Raw genomic sequence first — 24,131 nt, forward strand, 5'->3', positions numbered from 1 at the left:
GTAATTCTTTAATGACACTCACCTTAGAGATCACCACAGGGGCAGGTCAAAAGAGTGAAACACAACTGAAAACCCTTTACCTTAAAAGACAAAAGAATTTATTTGTGAAATGTTTGAGAAATTTATAGGGAATACTCCATGTGAACTGATTGCCTTTGTGCATTCTGCATCACTCAATTCACTTAATTATCATTTGTGAGACGGGAAGGCATAATTCGATTTGCGATGCGTTCGTAAATTATATTTAAAAGTACAATTCGCATGCTGAATTGCATATGTTGAAAACTGTGTTTTGAAGGGAATTTTAATAAAGGCTACAATATCTTGGGATATCGCCTTTAGAAATGTCAAAAATGAACTGAATTAACTTCATTAGTTCGTAAGTTCATTATCAAATATTGAAATCTGTTCCGACAACTGTCATATACCTTAAAAATCAACAAATATCGGGAGTCCAGTTTGGCATGCTTAAATGCTAAATTGCCACACAGAATTATTTTTGATGCAAACTTGAAATTTGATTCGACATCACAAGTTAGTAGATACGGTTACTTTAAAGATGCCCTGAACTTCAAAAAGTCCTTATTAAATAAAATAATTCATAAATTGAAATACTTTCTGAATGAACTACGACATAAGCGAAGGAAAAGAAGCCTATACTTGCCTATTGGGATGATATTTAAAACTAAATGATCAATTGAAAGCCAGTCTAACTGCAGAAACTGTGTATAGTTGTTAAGCACTTTTCAACGCGCTTTCTCTAAATCAGTTTGTAAACATATGTGCAGAATATTTTTGAAGTTTTGATGGATGTTTAGCCATTGACAAGTGAGGTTTAGGAATTGGAATCTTATGTTTAGCATCGAAACATGTTGGCAAAGCAGTAGTAACACCGTGTTGAATCACTACCACCACAGTTTTGCAAATGCTGTCGACTAGTAGCTCAACGAAAAGACTATTTCATGATTCTTTTGTCATTCAGATGCGCCACATTCAGGAGAAATCGAGCTGCATAAGGAAAGAAAGACACACGTTTTAATCTTGTCTATACTGAGTTCCATCATACAGGGATTTATTCTCCTAACATTACAAAACATGTATTACGGGAAATACACCTGACGCATTATAAGGGTCTTAAAAATCAGTTGAAACTAGTCTGATGTACGCAAAGGCCTACATTTGAACAAAACAAAGGAAGTACGTACATTTATCACATAGCCCTTCCTGTACGTTTATGTCATCGATAGCTATGTCGCTCAGGAAACCGACGCCGCGTTCAGCTACGAAAGTAATCTGTATTTAGAATCCAAATGCATGTCAATATGTCGTTAGGTTAAACTGATTTGTGAACAATGATGAGGTGATAACAAACAATTTAGCGATGATCACGAAAAGTTATTAAATGAGGGAATATATATGTGCTTCGCCGGTGACCGGCTCAGGAGAATGGACGCGACTAATGCCCACGCTGCAGGCGAAGACATAGAAGGATCCCACTACGACGCGTTTAGAATCGATCTGCGCACCTCCGCGTTTGAAAACGAGGCTGTGTCAGCTACACATGCACGTCACCAACAGTGCGGCGAGACATATACGATACCTATGCACTGTCTGCCATAAAGTGTTAAGATCAGACGATTGAAAGTAAAAAGTCAAGACACAAAAATACATGTTAATGTTAGACATTTCAGGCTGCAAATTTTGGTGGAAGAGTCTTTCAGGATGACTCGCAGTGTTGTAGTCGAGACCAACACATATCCGTAGTCTAGATTCAAGTCACAAACTAATAAATGAACTGCAACAAAAGCATTCCTTTGTCATTGTTCACCCTGTTACTTGTGACTGGTCTTGTGCATGGTCTTGTGTCTGGTCTTGTATCCGGTCTTATGTCTTGTGATGGTCTCAATTACAACACTGATGACTCGATCCTAGGCCCATTGTCGATTATATATATAACGTCACTCCCTGGTTTGAGGAAACGTAGAAAACCTCCACTTTGACTTTCCTAATATTAGTCGCCAATCGTTTTGCTGAATAACCTAGAGTTCATAAGGCATTATTCTTTCATGATACGTACGACTGAGTCATGAAATTCTGTCCGATTCTGGCTGCATCAGTTTTCAGCTATATTCATCAATCCAGAACATAAGATTCGTAACATCAAAAAAAAATAATGATAACGGCGATTTATCGCGAACTGACGTACCTGTGATGCGCCTGTATCTGCCTTTATACTGTTTGCACTTGTGTCGAGTCCACGAGCGCTCGACGACGTTCAGCACAAGATCCTTGGTTATGCGCACACAGTGCTCATGCCAAATCGCTCTATTATTAGCGTTCATTCTTCTGAGCCACGCTCTAAAAACACCTGGGTCAGACTGACCTGGAATCTGGGTCCCATAGTGCGGTCTTAATTCAACCATATATTTATTGCTATTCATAAATACCATTTTAGTCAGAGTGTCAAAGGAAATCAATATATGATAAATTTCCAAGGATCTTGTATTATAATTTTACTGTCATTTCCCCTATTACCCCCGTCCACTTAATGGTATATTCCTTGTGCAAGTAGTCCAGAAGAATTTCAATATATGGATTTGGCGTGTCCGCGCGTGAAAAACTGCGTGCGTGCAGGCTCTTGACCAACCGGGATCGATTAAACTGTTTCGCATCGAGATGCCAGCGCGTGATTTAAGCATTATCGCATGTTAATACACGGTGACATTAGGAGTTGTTGGATAGGAAAAATGACATATTTATTAATAATCATTTTTACACTAGGAATGATGTATAATTATCAAAAGTTGCCAAGTTCCTTACCCAAAATTCCTCATTAGGGTCGATGTCAATCGATGTTTCACGCCACATGTAACCAGAGTTACCCTTCTTTGACCAGCGTAAGGGGCCAAGACCCCCTTTGTCGTCACCTGTGTACACCCTCAAGGTTCCCATGCTTGCCCCATACATGTGATACCAAAATTTGACGCAGGCACCAGTAGCAGGTGCAATTGCTTTGGCACTGTCTATTCGAGCTTTTTTGCCTGAATAATTTGGATGCGATGCCTCGATGTACATGTAGAACCCTCTTGCTGTCCAATACACAGAATGACAAAAACAATCACAGTTCATATCTCTAGTCACTTTTATAATAACATGTAATGTTATAAAATGTAATAAAAAATCGGGGATTTTTCAGGACCCATCATTTCCTTCTGGCCTCATTGTTTAAATACATGTTGCCACCATGTTGCCACTAAGGCGATGATATACCTTTTCACTTGTGTGACACATACCCTCATCAGGTCAAAGCTGCTAAAGGTGAGACTTGTTGCTTAACCCTAAAATATCCAGGAGCGGAATACGACCCTCCCCCTTTGGACTTTTCCCCCGATATCTCTGCATGCATATTTTCAGGAGTTGAGCCTTAAGGGTCATAAGAGTAACTCTTGCAGTCAGTTGACACCACTTTCGTGAAAACGTAACCTACCGTTCTTACGCAGCGCCAATTGCACCGAGACAGGTCAGCCAAAAATGTGTACTTTTCCCCAGTGCTGCTCGATGCATGTAGGCTGGCACGCGTGTAGCCTTGAACTTCAAATGACCGTAACAACAAATCCACTCCTTTGATTTGACTTCAAACTTCATACTTATAAAGAAAAGGATTCTTAAAAAAGCGTGGTAGACCTGAGGTCTTAGGGGACAGAATCCGGAATTAATTTTAGACGAACCAAATTATTAACCGATCCCACCTGTTAAAGATCTGCTCTTTGGGTGTCATGGATTTTAGTGGCTTGTTAAACTATAGCTAGCCGTCAATGAAAAGCAAAAGAACAATTCAGTAAGTGTAAAAATTTTCAGGCACTTACAAACAATAAACTGAATATTAAAAACTATTACCAAATATTGAATTAACAATGCTACCTCTTAAGTACTGAGGCAAATGACCATTTTGCGGGAAATGTTTTACACCAATCAAGCGTGATACTTTTGCAACCAAGGCCTCCGCAGACTTCGGCTGCCCACGGGTAAAATAGGCAGTGTTGAAAGAATTACAATGCAGTCATCAAATTCATTTGTTCTGTCGTTTCATATGGCACTTTTACCCGTATTCACACTCCTTTTTTGGACTTACAATATTCCGTTGTATGATCTGCCGAGGGCCCAGTTCCCTTCATGTAGCTTGGGGTGACACCGCTGTTGAGTATCCAGTCGAAGTCGTCGTTTTGGCTGTTTTTGTACGCACAAAACGTTCCCGGATCGAAGTTACAGTTGAGATCTGAGAGCGAGACCGTTGAGTCTATGGACGGAATTTACGTTTTCATCAATCCACAATGCTAATACTGACAGATAAAAAACAAAGCAGCTAAACGTGCTTAATCCTACTCATGTGGAAATCCTCTGTAATTTACACTAGTAACTAGTTTACGCTAGTTTTTCTAGCGTCGAAAATTGTCGAAAGTTGCCTGTCTTGATGATGGATCAAGAACACACAGGTTTCCAATGGTTATTTCAAATTCTTCATAATTGTCATTTTTCAGAAATGTGTTTCTACCATAAATGTTTGGATCACGATGAACCAAAACAAAGACTTGTCTTACCACACTCCCGTTCCAGAACGACGATGTCATCTATCGCCATGTCACAACTGTAACCCCATGCACCTTTACCAACAAAAGTAATCTATAGAAAAGATGGAAACCCAGACCGAGATAAGAAAATTAAGTTTTTGTTTTGATCAGTATTGGAAATAGGTGTACTGATCACTTCTTCCTTTTGTTTTTTGTCCAACGTCATTTGTCACTGAACCTATTCACTGAAATAGATGTTATTCAAATGAACTAAATTTACGTTTCTAATTTAAATGAGAAGTAGATTTAATGATCACATCTGAAGGAAATATCTAATCATAGGAATAATTCCTGAGTATGTCCTTGCCTGAAATTCACTTCCTGGGTAAATATTAATCCATGCCTCCAGCCAGTAGTCACCAGAATCACCTTTCTTGGACCAACGAGAAGGGCCAAGACCCCCTTTGCCGTCCCCTGTGTACACCGCGAGTGTCCCCTCGTCTCCCCCATACATGTAATACCAAAATCTAACGCAGGCGCCAGTAGCAGGTGCCGTTGCCTTGACGCCATCTAATCGAGCTTGTTCACCTTGCATGTATACCGATGCCTTGGTGTATATATAAACTCCGCTTGCTGTCAATGAAACGAAGAAAATGATGACGACAAATGAAAATCATCATTAGGTAGGCTAAGAGATCATTTTTATCAAGATATTTCTGTCACTCAAACAGCGAACGTCAGTTTTGCAATCCCTAATTTCTGAAATAATAAACAGAAATACAGCTGACGTTTGATAAAAGTTTTCTCATTTTTAATATCTGCTACTTTTAGACTAAATTTGGAGCATTACCTGAACTACCCTCCCCACCTCCATAAGTGTACTCTTCTTTTACTTACGATCTCCTGTGGTACGGTCTGCTTCGGGCCCAGTGTCAGGGCCTGATATTGGACCGCTATGGAGATGCCAGTCAAAGTCATTGTTTGGGTTGTTTTCGTAGGCACAGAAGGTGTTGAAATCAAAATCGCACTTCAGATCTGAGAAGGTGGCATACGGGCCTGAGGACAAACAAAGATTTCAATAATAAAGGGACCATGAAATGCAGTTTCAGTACATTTTCTCAATTAAAACCCTTCAAGTTCTACCTTTGGGTTTCAGTTCACCTGATTTTTTGTAACATATATATGTTTGTTTTGCTATTTCAACCCGCTTGGGGACCGTTTTTGTTTCTATTCAAATGCACATTTCCATATTTCTGAGCTTAATTATATCATCCACGGCACAAAAACCATTGCATTGATTTGTGCGCAACAAATGGTAGATTTTTGTAAGCGCACTCTGACGCAGATATTATTTCCTTTGGCAATAAGTCGGAGATCAGCCTTTCGTCAGTAGCGTTTTCAAAACGCACATTTGGAGTTCACAATGACCATATGCAAATTGAACAGCGCCGTTCTGGTTTTACATCAGTGCAGAAGCGCCCCTTGTCCAAAAATGCTTGGTCAATTTTTAATATGTAGAAAATTCACTTTTTAGTTCATCGAACTCTAAAAGGATGTCATACAGTCTTCATGCAATGGAGAAGGGTACAGACATGCACAAAAAGTAATTCTAAGAAAAGTTCATTGCATGAGTCCCATAATCTACAGGCAAAAGCTTATTGAGCTTTAAGAGTTTACTTATAACTTTAACCTTTGTTTTATACCTAGATAACATTTAAAACTTTTTTGTAAAGTCTTTGAGAATGGTTCACGTATGTTGATAGAAAAACTGTACTTTACAGTACTTCTTGTATCGAAAATGATAGTCTTTTGTAATGACAAAGATGCACAGCATATGGGTTGCGCGGGGTTCATCTTAAATTCTTCATAATCTGTTTTGGAATAGAGGACAAGGCCGAGTTTGAGTCCTAGTTCTCCCCACCTAGTCCGGATCTCGTCACTACCATTAAAGGCAAAGGCCACTGTGTCTGAGGCCTATACATATTTTACATAACTTTACATGATAGCAAGTGATTTGGCAATGTTGGCTGCTCACAGAATTCATCTAGATTCTCAAAGTATCTGACGTAACAACATAACCCTACGTATTATCCGTGAGAAAAATAACCAATTGTATGTTTCACTAATTAATTGCTTTGATTTTGCAACATTTTTAACAACCTGATACCCAATTCGAGTCGACATGACTATCTTTTGTTTGGCAGGTGTTCAAAAGATCAATTTTAATAGAAACAAGGTACAGGTAAGAGGATGAGTCCCCAGCCCACATAACTACCACCGCAAAATGAGAAAAATTATTAAAGTTAAGGTTTGAAATATTATTATTAGTGACGGCTTCATTTTAACGCAAGAAGTGTATCTTAACCAAACAGCAAACGATACACACCGCATTGCCCTTCCAAAACGATGATGTCGTCAACAGCAATTTCACTTCCTGGGTTTCTTCCACATTCTCCTACGAAACTAATCTGTGGAAAGAATATGAACACAGATCCATCTAGGAAGGACTAAATATTTCTCTACAGAAAAAGTAAGGTGAAACGCGCCTATTATTTTCGTAAATTTAATTCGTGACAGTTTATCACTGAACCTCAAGATACAAACTTATGAATGTGACAAATTATGACCTTATGACACACAACCCTTTTATATGACCCTGGATTTAACACAATTTCCAAGCATAAATCTATTCATATGCTGCACGATTTCTTGCCTGAAAATCGACTCCGTAACGGACATTAATGGATGCCTCCTGCCAGACGTCACCAGAATCACCGCTCTTTGACCAACGAGAAGGGCCAAGACCCCCTTTGCCGTCACCTGTGTACACCATCAATGTCCCCATGCCTGCCCCATGCATGTGATACCAAAATTTAATACAGGCGCCCGTTGCAGGTGCAGTTGCCTTGACGGCATCCAGTCGAGCTTGATCACCTGGATTTTGTAACATTGCCTTGATGTATATGTAAAACCCGCTCGCTGTCAATAAAACCAAGAAAATGATAACGAAAAATAGCATTACAAGTGAAAATCATCATAAGGTACATATCATATTTATCGAGATATTTCTGTCGCTCAAAGAGCGAACGTCTATTTTGTGACCTGTAATTACTGAAATAATACAAATGTTATTGATCTGAATAATTTTTGCTTTTTTGTCTTTGTTGGATATATCATTGACAACAATCAAAGATCGCAGTTACCAAAATAGTGGCTTGGAAACGTACAAATTCAATAGGCTGAAACCAGTATCCAAAAATCAATTATAAATCAGGTCTTTGTTGGCTATCACTTCGATAACGATCAAGCACAGATACCAAAACGGACTAAAAACAAATGCAGAAAAACTGCTCCTTCGAGTTCACGCTTAAATTAGAAACTTTTTATGAAATATTACTTGATATTTATACTTTTGGGTATGGTGTAAATCGAATAACAGAGCGTAAACCATACGATTTTTCTTTTGTCTTCATCGTAACTTTGTGCCGAAGTTAAGTACTACTCACTCATTATTGTCTGTAGCAAAAAAGCTACGGAGAAAAACTGCAGCTTTAATCTCATGTCAAGTGACCCGTGATGACGTCATTTTAATATTTTTTTCCTGGACTATTTCTCCATAGTGGATGTCGAGTGTACATAAATGGAATACAGTAAGTCAGATTGACTAGAGTGCCAAAGACTGACTGTTCAAAAAATGTACAAAACCTGTGGGGAAAATTAAATATGCAAAAATAAATTTTACAAATTCAGTGTTCACGTCATCATGATGTCATAACTTAGGAAAATTCATTTTATCAGGGTCTTTGTCGGCTGTAACTTCGAGGACGATGAAAGATCTCAAAACTACCATAAAATAGTGGCTTGAAAACGTGTACCAAGTGTACAATCGATAATTACATGACATCAGTAGATGTTTTGAAGAACACAATACCCCCACCAACTAACACCGTTGAAAGCAAGTTGATATCTATTACCACTTTTAAACAATAAGCCCACTTCCGGTTTTGATCGGAGGAAAGGGTCACGTGATTTGACCCGATTTTTCTCTGGCACTTACCACAAACGGAATGTTGTGGGAAACCTCGAATGGCTTTATACGGATTTGTAAAAATTAACAATAATATGATAATCAATTACTTGTTGGCATCAACATGACGTAATTGATCTAGTATTATCTTGAAAACGTGCACGAAGTCAATGGGCAAAAAGCAGGTAAAACCTTTTCGCAAAAATGCTAAAAGCAAAAAACAGGATAAAAACAATGTCTTTGACGAAAAGCAGAAAAAGAGCCCCAAAAACACTTAACAAAAAGAATGCCTTTTCTGCAATTTCTTTAAAAGCCAAAAAAAAATTGACGAAAAGAATACCTTTTCCGCGACCTGCGGAGAAGTCAAGAAATCTTAAGAAAAATAAAAGCTGTTTCCGCCAGCTTAAAAAACTGAACTTAAGTGATGCTTTTTCGCAACATTACGAACTTGCAAGGAAAAACTCTTATTACCAAAGTTCCAAATCTAAAAAAAAGTGCAGAAGTAATTACTCTTTCGAAAAATTGCGAAAATGCCAAAAAGGACAGATAGGGGGGCCAATAACGCCTTTTACACAAAATTGCGAAAAGCCAAATAAGAAAAAAAACAAAAGAGACTTTTTCCTAAATTAAGAAAAAGCCAAAAACTTCAACAAAAGCAATAGTGTAGCTGCTTCAGCCCGGCAGTACATCGAAGCAGCTGATGACTCTTCACCCTCCCTACCTCCATCTTCTTTTACTTACAATCTCCTTTGGTATGGTCTACATCGGGCCCTGTGACTCCAGTGAACGTTGAACCTCTATTGAGTAGCCAGTCAAAGTCATCGTTTTGGCTGTTGTGGTACGCACAAAAGGAGTCGGAATCAAAATCACACTTCAGATCTGAGAAGGTGGCGTGCGAGCCTGAGGACAAACAAAGATTTTGATAATAAAAGGACCATGAAAAGGAAAATATTTCTGTAACGTTTTATCGAAACCTCGAAGCCGTACCTTTGGGTTTCAATTGACCTGATTTTTAATATATAAATTTTCTACAATTTTAACCCATTTGGGGAGCTTTTTGGTTTTTATTCTAATGCACATTTTGTATTTCTCAGTAACATTATGGTATCCAAAGCACAAAAACCTTTAAATATTGCATTGATATGTGCGCAAAAGAATGCTAGATGTTTGTAAACAAACACTGTCGTAGATGTCATTTCCTTTGGCAACAAGTCAGACAGCAACCTTTTGTGAGTATTTTTTTCTAAAAGCACATTTGGAGTTCACAATGATAACATGCAAACAGTGCCCTTCCTTTTCCTAACATCAACGCAAAAGCCCCCCCCCTCTTGTCCAGAAATGCCTGGTTAATATTTTCATTGTGAAGAAAATTCACTTTTCAGATCGTGTAACTCAAAGAGGGTGTCAGACAGTCTTCATACGTTAAAGATGGGACGACAAACACAAAACGTAATTCAAAAAAAGTTCATCGCATGAACCCTGTAGTCTTCAGGCCAAAGCTTATTTTGAAATTAACTCCTTTTTACCTACACGTCATTTAAGAGTAAAGTCTGTTCAAACGGGATATAATAAAAAAACCCTGTAAATTACAGGATTTCTAGTGTCAAAAATGACAGCCTTTTGCAATGACAAAGGTGCAAAACATATGGGTTTCCCTGGATTCATTCTAAATTCTTCATAATCCGTTTTGCAGTAGAGGCAAAGGCCGAGTTTGTGTCCTGGCTCTCCCAGGCAAAAGCCCAGAACTAGTCACTGCCAAGTGAGGCCACACCGTCCTAGGCCAAGGCCAGTTATTACACACATACATATTTTACACATCCCTACATAACAGCGGGTGATTCTATGTAAAATACACTGTTTTCTGCACACATAATTGATCTAGATTCACAAAACATCTGTCTTGAATGACAAGGAAATATACCTATGTATTACGCGTGAAAAAATAATCAATTGTATGTTTCACTAATTAATTGCTTGGAGTGCAACATTGTAAATAACCTGATAAAAACAAAGTCGACTGGACATGATTATCTCCTGTTTGGCAAGTGTTGAAAAGCTCATTTTTCTTTCATGAAACAATTTACGGTAAGAGAATTAGTCCCCACCCCACAAAACTGCCACCGTAAGATGAGAAAAAATAAAATTGCTTTAATTGCTGTCAATAGGCCTACGTACAAACAGTTCCCCAAAAAATCATTTTTAAACTTTTGAATTACAAGCACAAGATCCTAAGAGCTGCAGTCAATTAATCCCTAACAAAAAAAAGTTAGAAACTTATTAATTATGAAATAGTTGCTCATCCAGTTCCCCCCCCCCCCCTCGAAGTAAAAGAAAAAATTCGGGAGTGGTTCTACATATTGATAATACATGTCATTTCTCTCGAAAGGCACAAAGAGCGCTTCATGCTAACCATATATTTATGACATGTGGATGACAATCACAAAAGGCAATCCGTGTCCATCCTGTTCCATGCACGGTGACACAGGCGAAGCTTTCGCCTGCAGACGGACATCGTGAGCTGCCACTCGGCGCACACGCCTTATCAGTACCGGCCATTCGAAAAATTGGGGTGGATCAGCAGCCAAATGTACCAACTCTGACGATTTAACATTATCTTGGTAGGTGCTTCTGCTCTAAATTTTCCAGAAATGATACCCACTTGTAAACATGATGGAAAGCCTTTTAAAATGCCACTTAAAAAATGTCCCCCATCGAAGACTTCACGTTTTTTTCGCAGAACTTATGACTGCATGCATCAAACGCAACTCAAATGCTTTGCTTTTCGAGCAACAAGAATAAATATGGTCTCTGGGGACAACAATTCATTTACTTGAATACTGTCACTAAAGAGTCAAGGTACCATACCGAGATTTTGTGCACGAAAAATTTCCATGTCAACGCTATATGCAAAGTGTGCGTCATAAGTATTGTGTACATTATCAAGATAAATTTTTTTAAGAAAAGTAATAGCTCTGAAAACCTAGTCAAAACGGTAGGCCTAGAACCGGCCTTGACTTATTGAGTCTAGAAGGTGCCGAGACCCAGGCCAAGACCAAGTCAGTACAGAGTGAGGCCGAGGCTTTCAACAATCGCCATACAGGCTTGACTCCAGACCTCCCACACTGTCCATAATTGTTGGTATTTTTCAAGGCTGTACCAAGTTTTCAAGATTTCAAATGTTTATTATAGTAGGTGCAGCTTCTTTTCACCGCGAGAAATATATCTTAAACTAACGACAAACCATACGTACTGCATTGTCTTTCCAAAACGACGATGTCGTCAATGGCAATATCATTTGTATAGCTCTCTCTACATTCTCCAACGAAAGTAATCTGCGGAAATGACACAAATAAAGACTCTTCAAAGAAAGACTTAATATCTGTCTGAAGACAAAGGGGAAAATGTGTCTTACATTTTTTTCTAAATTTAATTCATCGTCACAGTTTATCACTGAGCCTCGAGATACAGACTTATGAATGATCACTATATAGCACAAAAAAATTTTTAGATGACCCCGAATTCAATATACTTATGAGTTTTAAAGCAGAAATCTACTCATCTGCTGCACCATTCCTTACCTGAAATTCACTTCCTGGGTAGATATTAATCGATGCTTCCTGCCAGTAGTCACCAGAATCACCTTTCTTGGACCAACGAGAAGGGCCAAGACCCCCTTTGTCGTCACCTGTGTACACTGTCAATGTCCCCATGTGTGTCCCGTGCATGTGATACCAAAATCTAACACAGGCGCCAGTAGGAGGTGCAGTTGCCTTGACGGAATCTAGTCGAGCTTGATCACCTGAATCTTGTGCCGCTGCCTTGGTGTATATGTAAAAACCGCTCGCTATTAATCAAACCAAGAAAAGGATAACGAAAAATCGTCATGAGGCACAGATGATCTTATCAAGATAGTTTGTCAATCAAAGAACGTCTGTTTTCCTAATTTCTGAAATAATAAAAACTAGAGGTAGTAGTTGTTACAGCAACAACCAGAGCTGTGTTTTGGACTTGGAGTTGTTTAATTGGAAAATAAAATATAAAGAAGTTAATTTAGAAAAATAACAAGATGATGATGTCATCATGACGTCGTCAATTTTAAATGATCCTGGCATCAGGGCCCTTGTTGGCTTTAACTTTGACAACGATCAGAGATGTCAAAGGTACCTTTATGGTGGTTTAAAAACATGTACAAAGTCAATGGGTTAAAACACATGCAAATAAACTGCTCCTTTTAGTGCATGTCGCGTGATTTGCTATCATACTGAAAAACAAATAGAAATATTAGTTGATATTTTAACTATTGGGTATATTTTTAATCGAACGAAAGGCAGAATTAATTTCTCTTTCCTTCTCATTTCATTTTGAAACCTTCCTTCGTTCATTTTGTACCGAAGGTAAGGACTACTCACTCATTAGTGTTAAGTAGGAAAGCATGTACAAAACCTAATGTGGAGAAAAACTCCAGCTTTAGCCTCATTTTACGTGACCCCCGATGATCTTATTTGACGATTCTTTCCTGCGACCCTCTATCCATTGTGGACTACTTATATGGAGTCAGTAAGATTAACCAGAGTCCCAACGATTTGCTGTTGACAAACGTGTACCAAAACTATGGGGGGACTAAATATTCAAAAACCAATTTAATAAATAGCTGATCACGTCATCATAAAGTCATAAATTAAACAAAATTCTTTTATCGAGGTCTTAGTTGGCTGTAGTTTAAATGACGATCAAACATCGGGAATTTACCAAAGTGGTGACTTGAAAATGTGTACAAAATCAATGGGCTGAAATAATTTTTTTAAAATCAATAACAAATCAGATGACGACGTCATCATGACGTCATCCCTTTGAAATAATTATTGTATAAAGATCTTTGCTGTCGATCAAACATGGCGAAGTTACCATACCAGTGGCTTCAAAACCGTACAAAGCCAATGGCCTAAAAACACATGCAGAAAAGCTGCTCCTTCAAGTTGATGTAACGTTATTTGCGTTTAAACTGAAAGATTTTCATATTATTTAATATTATTTTATATTTTAACTCTTGGGGATATTTTTAATCGAATGAAAGGGAAAGTTTAGTATGATTTCTCTTTCGTTCTGGTAATAATTCTCGGTAGAAATTAAATATTCAGTATTCAACAATGAATCACGCAATAACGTCATCATCACAATTTATTCTTAAATTAAGGTGATGATAGTGAAACTCGATAACAATTTTGGATTTCAGACCGTGAGACCAGACGACGAGAGGATCGGGGAAACGGGCAGAGAGAAAGACGAGTAGATGACGTTTTTGAGACTGACCATGAGAAAAATCGCGAGTTTTAAAGTCAAGATTAAGGTCGGGAGGCAGACGGCCCAACAGCATTAAGGATGCTATTTTGGCAGTTTCTACTACTTGAAGTACCAAATAAGAGTATTAAATGAAGAAAGATGACTTATGACCGTCCCCATCTCCGTAAGTGTACACTTCTTTTACTTACAATTTCCTGTGGTATGGTCTGCATTGGGTCCAGTGCCGGTGCCGTAAGATGGGCCGCTGTTTAGGAGCCAGTCAAAGTCATCGTTGGGGTTGTTTTTGTACCAACAAAAGGTGTTGGAATCAAAGTCACAGCTCAGATCTGAGAACTTGATACCCGAGTCTGAGGACAAATGAATAGCGAAGCTTTCTTAGGGCTGATTTCAAAGGCTAAACCTAGCTTAGAAACGGTTCAGGTGTTTACATACCCCTGAGTTTGACTTCAGTTTTAAACTGCAAGACCATTAGATATTGGTTCTCAAAAATAATCCAAATGGTATTAGATTACTGATGAAAAACTGTGAGTTCATCATTGATGTTGAAAAATCAAAGCGGCCTGTTTGATACAATCGATGGCATGCAAATTATATGCATCTGAACTGAAAACAAGGCATTTGAAGCAAGATATGGGACGGAGAGAACCCCCCCTTGGTGTTGGTCATTTTTTGATTGGAATCTCAGGAATTCTTTACAGACTTCTAGGGGGATGTGTTAGGTATCAATAGTCTAGAGTGTGTATAGGGATTGGACAGGTAAGGGGGGTACCCCACCGTCCCATATCTTGCCTGGTATAAAACAAGGCTATCGTCTGGGACCGTGGTTCCCAAATCCAGAGAAGCAATAGGGAACGATAATCCAAAAGCAGTGGGGAACAACGAGGAAGGTACGACGTTTTGTGGGCTCTCCGTCGTCCCCGTAGGCCTACTGTGCATGTTTACTTGGGTAGGAACCAGTTAATCATGCACGCTTCTTCTCGTGTTTTGTACGTGTGCTTCCACTACACAACTTGCGTGATATGCCGTCACTTGCTGTACGTTAGCGTTTTCTATCTGTACCTGAGGACGAAGTTGGAAAAGAATGCATATGCAGAGCAGAATACTGGTGCGACACGCGAAGTTCTCACGTATTATTCCCTTTTTTTAATGAAAAGTGAATTTTGATTTACAAAAGTTACTTTGAGCCACCCACTCACCATTTCGAAAAACCCGAACATTTTGAATGGCCACTAAGCCGAGTTAATAATACATAGTCTGCCTCATGTTAAAGCTGGGACATCCTGCTAATTTTAAAACGCTTTTTCTGATAGTTTGCTCTTTAAAAGAGTACATTACTTTCTGTATGTGAACGAAATCAAGTCATTCAGTTGACCACAACAAACATTCTTGTCAATCCTTTGCTATGGTCAATTTTATATTACTGTTGTCGGCTGATATAAATCGTGACAGATTAGACTCGGGGTTGCAATGACTTGCAATTTCTTTTTGGAAACTCGACTCAACTTGAGTCCTGCTGGGTAAACTACTCGACTCGAGTCACTGCGATTAAATGACTTGACGTTACCCTAGTCCCTCATAAAAGCAAACCTCTATGCGAAACGAATGGCTACGACTAACCTTACTGGTTTATAAAGTTCATGTCATGTGTAATCATCAAGAGTAGGATGTGGCGTATCCACTTTGGAGGTAATTTAAAATTGGCCGAAAAGGGACTCTAGTTTCTGTTTATGGCATTGTTTTCAAATATCGGTGATTCGAATCGACTCAAGCAAAATATTTGACTACAGGTTTTTTTGCCGAATTAATCGACTCGAGTCTCAAATGTTAGGGACTTGTTATACATCTCTGATTTGACCAAATGTAAATTACTTTCTCGTCCGAGCTTTTGGAGATTAGGCACTCATTCCCTAAGATGCATGGCAAATTTTTCTAAGAAAACGTCTTTTGATTATACCATTCTGTCTCAAGAGGTACCCACCATATTTAATGACTTTCGATAGAACGTATCAGCCATGAGCTGGATTACATCCTCACCGGCGACAGAAAGACAGATGGTACTGGGTTTTCAAACCAGGTTCTAGCGCGCTGTCAGTGTGCACGTGAGGACCACACATTTTAGACTAAAATCTTGCGCATACGCGGCGTGCTCCGAGTCCAGCGCGCATAAACTTGCGTACATGTTCTTTGAATAACAAAGGACCGTCAATTGCATTTCAAAACACGTCATCTTTAATTCCTGTTTTGAGCGGATAAACAGCTACATATTTCATTAGAAACAATTATCAAACAAAGCAGGCTCGTTGCCAATCGACAACAAATAATTCGGGGGAGGGAAGCCAGCGGGGAGTGGAGACTACTTTCTTAACTTGGTCCTAATGACAGATTACAGTAATTAAAATCTCTTTTTTGGTTTTGAAACGGCCAAATGGACCATGTCATGGCAAAGCAGTCATCAAGTCGTCATAAATAAGACAAAAATTCCTAATGTAAACCTGCTTCATGATTGCTTACCTTTAACGACGCCTCTTGCGCCACGCCCCGCTGTTAGAAGCAGAAAAATGCAGAAAACCACGATCCGTCAAAATCGGCATGTGTATATTTTCAACAAACTATCTAATCGTGCACTAACGAATTGAGGTGCATTGTCACTTCAATTAACCCTTGAAGTAAAATAATCAAAATATAAATCGTTTGAATAGGAGTGTTTGAAAAATGTGTCAAACTGTCAAACAAACGATCTGCTATTGACACGATGAATTTACCAAGCAGTAGGATGGTGAGAGCAAGTGCTACGATGCCAGTTCTATTCATGATGGCTTCTCTGTGCAAGATGCCGTGACGATTCCGAAGCAGTTCGAGCTCTCCTCTTATATAGAACTCTTATTAATTGTCACCAGACGGCGTTCCTGAACTTAGCCAAATGTTCCAATCCGATTGGTACGGTCTGACTTCAACTCAAACCACGCCCACTGCGCATGGAACCACGGAAGCGGAAGGTAAGGCGCGGCTTGAATGCTCATATAATGAAGTTTGCAATCAGCGGGGCATTCGTGTGCGTATTACGAAGTCACGAACCGGGTATTCACGTGTGCTCTAGATGTTTAAACCAAATTCAAAATTATGTAAATTATTACCGCGGCAAATAAGACAAGCTTTTTTCATTATTGTTTATTCCCCCATGCGACAAGACAGCTGGTAAAGTAATTAGGCGTCGGCAAGATAGCTTAATTTTGTTTATGTATGGTAAGAGCAGTTTATTGCCAGATTGATAACTGTCAATAGCACGACATTTTCCGGTCGTAGGGAAGACTGATCTGTATGTACAGTCGCTAAGGCTACTTTTTTGTTTGTCGTTGACCTAATTAATCACAATGTATTTCCGGTTGTACATGACCAGCAAAAATGATCTAAATGTATCTCAATGTTATGTTTCCGGTCATATGCGACCCGCGCAACATCTAACTCATAACTACAAAATATTTCCCGCCGTAGCCTACGCGATCCACAAAACCCAAAGCCATCGTCAACAATAACTTCGCCACTGATCTGGTGTTTGCAATAGCAACACCACGACAAATTAAGCAAGTGTCCCGGCATAACTGGAGGCGTGAATCATCTAATAATTATATTGCCACCATTCGGATACTGTGCACCCAGCAGTCAGTTTATTTTCAGTGTTGTCTACAAAATCAGGAATTTTAGCATACTGAAATGATAGGCCTAAGTCATATGACGGCGTTCTGAATGAAATTCCGCCAAACGGCAAAAAGACCGCTGCCAAAATAGCCTTAAAGCAAGTAACTGCAAAATTTAAGGAATAAAAAGCAACCAAAAATTTTGCAGTTTGATTCTCAAGGCATTGGCGTTTCGAAGAAGTAAAACAAGAAATGGGCGGATATTGTGAAAGGTGCGGCTTGGTTTGGTGGAGCACTAAGAGCTGTTAAAAGCCGCCATTAACGCCTGGTGAAAGTCCTGAAGTAAACTACGGGAACCTTCGAAGGACAGATGTACTCCATCGTGCCGAAACAGAAGGGGGATGGGGAATTACACCACCGGCTGCAAACCGCAATAAAGCGCCGGTCCAACCATTGATGGCCCACCTGGCTCGTTCAACCTTGTTTGGGCGGTTGGCGGCGCACTGTTTGAAATGCACAAGGGTTTATCCACTATGAACACAGGGCGAGGGTTCCACTCGTTTTCTCTATTTTCTCAGAATGACGCAGTCTACATTCAGATTTGCATCTCAGAATGAACAGAAAAAAGCCCTTTTAAACTTGTTATAGTTGAGCTCTGAAGACAAATGACATTGCGTTCAATTTGGATGTTCCATGTTTATTGAACAGATAAAATCAGAGAAAACATGTTTTCCTTTGAGTTGCTCTTTAATTGTTTGTGACCTAACTGAGCAATGGCTGGGGTTAAGCGAATGTAACACCGATACGCAGCCGATGGCCAACGATCGATCCTGTTCGGGAATGCCGTCCATCGCCGCTGATGTGGCTGCACCAATGCAAAAAGAGTGGGACGTGAAATGGGAATCGAACATGCCAATGAATTTAAGGGACCGCCTCAAAACTACTGTAAATTGAGAGGGAGTCATCGGCGTACCATCAGAATGTGCTAGAAAACGGGTATAGTGCTGGGAGCTGTCACGCAAATATTAAGTTGCGGCATTAACAGGGCACAGGGAAATATCACCGCCTGAAACACTGGGAATGCAAATTACTCAACCATTGCCATATTGATCGGTCTCACAAAAACGGGCGTGGGTCTTCAATACATCACCAGAAGGGAGATGGCGAAGAGAAACATCGGAACGTCTTAAAGGTGCATCTGCACTACGCGTCGGTGCAGTTAATTCACCAACCCGCATGAAACCCAAATATAATATTATAATCGTCAACCCGCATGAAACCAAAAAAAATAATAATATAATTGTGCTAGTCTAGAATGTCTCTAACGCACGGCACCCCAGTAGATTTTTTACGGGGAGATGTGATAAAAACTCAAAGTGAAACCAGAGGTATGTTTGTCCTCTGGACGACCACAGCTGTGATAATGTGATAAGAGCTGTATACTGGTAATTTTGTTTATATCATCACTTTACTGGTAGTTCAAAGGATATTAAGCTTTAATTAAGAAGCGCACCTAGAATGTCACGTAACGACAAGGTGATGACGACATCAATACACGAGGTCCATCTTCGTCTATAATACCTCCCTTTGCAGTTATCTGCAAAATTTCTACCCAATGGGACATGTACTTGGAGATATCAGGCCTTTTAGGATGCGCCTTGATTGTTGAGAAAATATCCTGTTTGGATTGGCAATATCAGTATTTCTATACAAAGCCGATTGTACATGCAACAAATTTAACTGTTCCGGCGTTTCTGTGGACTCTAGCACTGCGTCAAGGTGCATTGTGCTACCAGGACCCCCAATGGAGGGATTTCACATTAGCGCCGTCTGTGCATATCAGCATCGAAATCGACGCTCTCTGTGTTGAACTCCGTCGCGCGCCCGCGGAGTCGACACAGTAAATGCAGTATCTGGTTCTTAAATGTGATGCCACTTTTGAACCACGCCCACTGCGCATTCAGATACACAACCATGGCAGGTACGTTAGTTCGCGGTACATTGCCGTTATTTTTTGTTTGATTTGACGTGCGGAGTCATCCTGAAAGACTCTTCCACAGAAATGTCCAGCCTGAAAAATCTGAATTTAACATAACTTTTGTATTTTGTTTCTTGACTCCTTACTTTCAATCATCTTATTGTATTTAGAATTTAAGTTGACACATACAGCCTCGTTTTCAAACGCGGAAGTGCGCAGATCGACGGAGGGGGCCAAGTTTTCCTACATAAACTGTCCCCCAGACACTTTTATTAATGCGAGATCCAGCAACAATGTTCGGGGGACACATTACCAGGGGATAGTCTAACTGTTTACATCGGCTGGTGTTTCGTTGATGGTATGCGGTTGCCTTTAGGTGGGCTCTAGAGGGCGGGCGTCAAAGGGGATTTAAAGATGGCAGCGCCCAGCTTGATTTTGATGGATTTAGCGATAACGACGGAGATGCTGAGTTCATACAGCTTCTCTTAGCAAAGGCACTGTTATCAAGAAGAGTAACCTATACAACCCTGCCTGGCCAAGGGTGGACTAGCGTTACAATGGTATGTACGTGTCGATGCTATTTGTGTGGTTTTGGGGAGATTTGCGTAGGTCTATCCATGCTGCCATTCAGACCCTTATCAACTCTTTCGTTTATTATTAACCAAACTGCTGACTTTCTGTACACTTCCCATTGTCATCGTTTCTTTTGAGAACCCTAAAACTATTTGGTTTTGATGAAAATGAGTCTCAAAATTAGTTCAGAAGCAGATACATCAATCGTGTTTTGTGTTTCAACGGTGATTTGTAAGTATCCAAGCGCCCTCTTGCGCTCTCCGTTTTTCAATACTTGGCAAGCGCGGGCGTTACTAAAGTTCGACCACCCGGCAATCGCAACGTAGCAACATGCACGCAGAGTTTCTGGCGAACGGTTGTAGTCGGAACTGTTTCGTGAAACCGATGACCACTAACATTGTGTCGTTGCTTGCATCTTTTGTTGCGCTCATGGCCGATCACATCTGCATGGTGCAATAGTTTCCTCTGAAGCTATGAAAATTCTACTGGATACCAGGGATGCGACCGTGCTCTTTCCCCTGTTTGAAATGATGGAAGCGATAGTCTACCCATCCATTGTTCGCATGACAATGGCCAAATATGGCCATCGCTCGAACCTGCCCCATATTTTGACCCTCTGCACAATATACCACTGGCATGCAATTCGAAGCGCTTTGTCGTTCCTCGCAGCTGCACAATGCATCAGGGGTAACTTGAAACGCATTCCTGAAATGTACAGCCCTATTTCATGGAAAGTAAGAAAGAATGGCTAAGTCACTCGACTACTTGTCACCAATGCAGCTATGCAGACTATGTTTTATTCAGCACTTGTGTTGGCGGTGCAGACTAGTCCATTACAAGTCCCTTCACAAGTCCTGTCGTAGGCCTAAGTCCGTTCGCAAGACCAGTCCTGACGGGGTTAGCAATGACAAACTTAATCATTTATACTGAATTTCTCGAAATGTGGCTGGCAAAGTACACGTTAATGTGGCAGAATTCGAAATGGAAAGACTGGAAGAACACCAGGCAAATAAGTTGTAGTTTGAGTAATTCTTTAATGACACCCACCTTAGAAATTAACACAGGGGCAGGTCAAAAGAGTGAAACACAACCAAAAACCCTTTACCTCAAAAGACAAAAGAATAAATTTGCGAAATGTTTGAGAAATTTATAAGGAATACTCCACGTGAACTGATTGCCTTTGTGCATTCTGCGTCACTCAATTCACTTAATTGTGATTTGTGAGACGGGAAGGCATAATTCGATTTGCGATGCGTTCGTAAATTATATTTAATAGTACCATTCGCATTGTACACGTTGAAAACCGTGTTTTGAATGAAGGGAATTTTAATAAAGGCTACAATATCTGGGGATACCGCTTTTAAAAAGTTCAAAAATGAACTGAATTGACTTCATTAGTTCATTAGTTCATTATGAAATATTGAAATCTGTTCCGACAACTGTCATATACCTTAAAAATAAAAAAATATCGGGAGTCCAGTTGGCATGTTTAAATGCTAAACTGCCACACAGAATTATTTTTGATGCAAACTTGAAATTTGATTCGACATCACAATTTAGTAGATACGGCTACTTTAAAGATGCCCTGAACTTCAAAAAGCCCTTATTAAATAAAATAATTCATAACTTGAAATACTTTCTGAATGAACTACGACATAAGAGAAGGAAATGAAACCTATACTTGCCTATGTGGATGATATTGAAAACTAAATGATCAGTTGAAAGCCAGTTTAATTGCAGAAACTGTGTATAGTTGTTAAGCACTTTTCAACGCGCTTTCTCTAAATCAATTTGTAAACATATATGCAGAATATTATTGAAGTTTTGATGGATGTTTAGCCATTGAACAGTGAGGTTTAGGAATTGGAATCTTATGTTTAGCATCAAAACATGTTGGCAAAGCAATAGCAACACCGTGTTGAATCGCTACCACCACAGTTTTGCGAATGCCGTCGACTAGTAGCTCAACGAAAAGACTATTTCATGATTCTTTTGTCATTCAGGTGCGCCACATTCAGGAGAAATCAAGCTGCATAAGGAAAGAAAGACACACGTTTTAATCTCGTCCATACTGAGGTCCATCATACAGGGATTTATTCTCCAAACATTACAAAACATGTATTACGGGAAATACACCTGACGCATTGTAAGGGTCTTAAAAATCAGTTGAAACTAGTCTGATGTACGCAAAGGCCTACATCTGAACAAAACAAAGGAAGTTCGTACATTTATCACATGGCCCTTCCTGTACGCTAATGTCATCAATAGCTATGTCGCTCAGGAAACCGACGCCGCGTTCAGCTACGAAAGTAATCTGTATATAGAATCCAAAAGCATGTCAATATGTCGTTAGGTCAAACTGATTTGTGAACAATGATGAGGTGATAACAAACAATTACAACAAAGTTATTTAATAAGGGAATATATACGTGCTTCACCGATGACCGGCTCAGGAGAATGGACGCGACTAACGCCCACGCCGCAGGCGAAGGCATAGAAAGATCCCACTACGACGCGTTTAGAATCGATCTGCGCACCTCCACGTTTGAAAACGAGGCTGTTAGTGTCAGGTACACTTGTACGTCAACAACAATGCGGCGAGACATATACGATACGTATGCACTGTCTGCCATAATGTGTTAAGGTCAGACGATTAAAAGTACAAAGTCAAGACACAGAAATACATGTTAATTTCAGACTTTTCCTGCTGCAAATTTTGGTGGAAGAGTCTTTCAGGATGACTCGCAGTGTTGTAGTCGAGACCAACACAAGACCAACACATACCCGTAGTCTAGATTCAAGTCACAAACTAATAAATGAACTGCAACAAAAGCATTCCTTTGTCATTGTTCACCCTGTTACTTGTGACTGGTCTTGTGCATGGTCTTGTGTCTGGTCTTTTATCCGGTCTTATGTCTTGTGATGGTCTCGATTACAACACTGATGACTCGATCCTAGGCCCGTTGTCGCTTATACATATAACGTTACTCCCTGGTTTGAGGAAACGTAGAAAACCTGCACTTTGACTTTCCTAATACTAGACGCCAATCGTTTTGCTGAATAACCTAGAATTCATAAGGCATTATTCTTTCATGATACGTACGACTGAGTCATGAAATTCTGTCCGATTCTGGCTGCATCAGTTTTCATCTATGTGCATCCATCCAGAACATAAGATTCGTAACATCAAAAAAAAATAATAATAACGGCGATTTATCGCGAACTGGCCAACCTGTGATGCGCCCGTATCTGCATTTATACTGCTTGCACTGTGTCGAGTCCACGAGCGCTCGACGAAGTTCAACACAAAGATCCTTGGCTATGCGCACACATCGCTCATGTAAAATCCCTCTAGTATTAGCGTTCATTCTTCTGAGCCGCGCTCTAAAAACACCTGCGTCAGACTGACCTGGAATCTGGGTCCCATAGTGCGGTCTTAATTCGGGCATATATTTATTCCCATTCATAAATACCATTTTAGTCAGAGTGTCAAACGGAACCAATATATGATAAATTACCAAGGATCTTGTATTATAATTTTACTGTCATTTCCCATATTACCCCCGTCCATTTAATGGTATATTCCTTGTGAAAGTAGTCAAGAAGAATCTCAATATATGGATTTGGCGTGCCCGCGCGTGACAAACTGCGTGCGTGCAGACTCTTGACCAACCGGGATCGATTAAACTGTTTCGCATCGAGATGCCAGCGCGTGATTTAAGCATTATCACATGTTAATACACGGTGACATCAGGAGTTGTTGGATAGGGAAAATGACGTATTTATGAATAATCATTTTTACACTAGGAATGATGAATAATTATCAAAAGTTGCCAGAGTCAGAGTGTCAAAGGAAATCAATATGTGATAAATTTCCAAGGATCTCGTTCTAGAATTTACTTTCATTTCCTCGACTACTCCGTCCATTTAATGGTATATTCCTGGTGCAAGTTGTTCAGAAGAATTTCATTGTATGGACTTGGCGCGCGCACGTGACGAGCCACGTGCGCACATGCTCTTGGCCAATCGGGATTGATTAAAGTGTTTCG

The 24,131-nt window shown here is 39.8% G+C and overlaps 1 protein-coding gene across 1 annotated transcript; it reads right to left on the reverse strand.

Moving 5' to 3' along the window:
* Positions 1–23,509, reverse strand: LOC147795011 (MAM and LDL-receptor class A domain-containing protein 1-like). Its single transcript, XM_087132345.1, has 19 exons — positions 23,492–23,509; positions 22,309–22,396; positions 18,338–18,396; positions 17,983–18,034; positions 16,659–16,775; positions 16,408–16,437; positions 14,085–14,243; positions 12,174–12,439; positions 11,837–11,927; positions 9,337–9,495; positions 7,282–7,547; positions 6,955–7,036; positions 5,466–5,624; positions 4,936–5,201; positions 4,599–4,680; positions 4,133–4,297; positions 2,821–3,089; positions 1,206–1,293; positions 1–1,008 (listed from the first exon to the last, which is right to left on the reverse strand). Exons 1-19 carry the CDS (start codon positions 23,507–23,509, stop codon positions 956–958), a joined length of 2,469 nt encoding a protein of 822 aa, XP_086988471.1. The 3' UTR covers positions 1–955.
* Positions 23,510–24,131: the final 622 nt, after the last annotated feature.

This window comes from Acanthaster planci, unplaced genomic scaffold (assembly GCF_054643075.1).
Source record: "Acanthaster planci isolate LZ-2023a unplaced genomic scaffold, COTS_SCS Contig220, whole genome shotgun sequence".
Classification (NCBI taxonomy): Eukaryota; Metazoa; Echinodermata; class Asteroidea; order Valvatida; family Acanthasteridae; genus Acanthaster; species Acanthaster planci.

Coding starts and splice junctions, on each gene's coding strand:
- LOC147795011 (XM_087132345.1), bottom strand. Junction 7,548..9,336: donor AGACCATACCAAAGGAGATT/GTAAGTAAAAGA, acceptor TTTTATTGACAG/CGAGCGGGTTTTACATATAC. Junction 4,681..4,935: donor ACCCAGGAAGTGAATTTCAG/GCAAGGACATAC, acceptor TCTTTTCTATAG/ATTACTTTTGTTGGTAAAGG.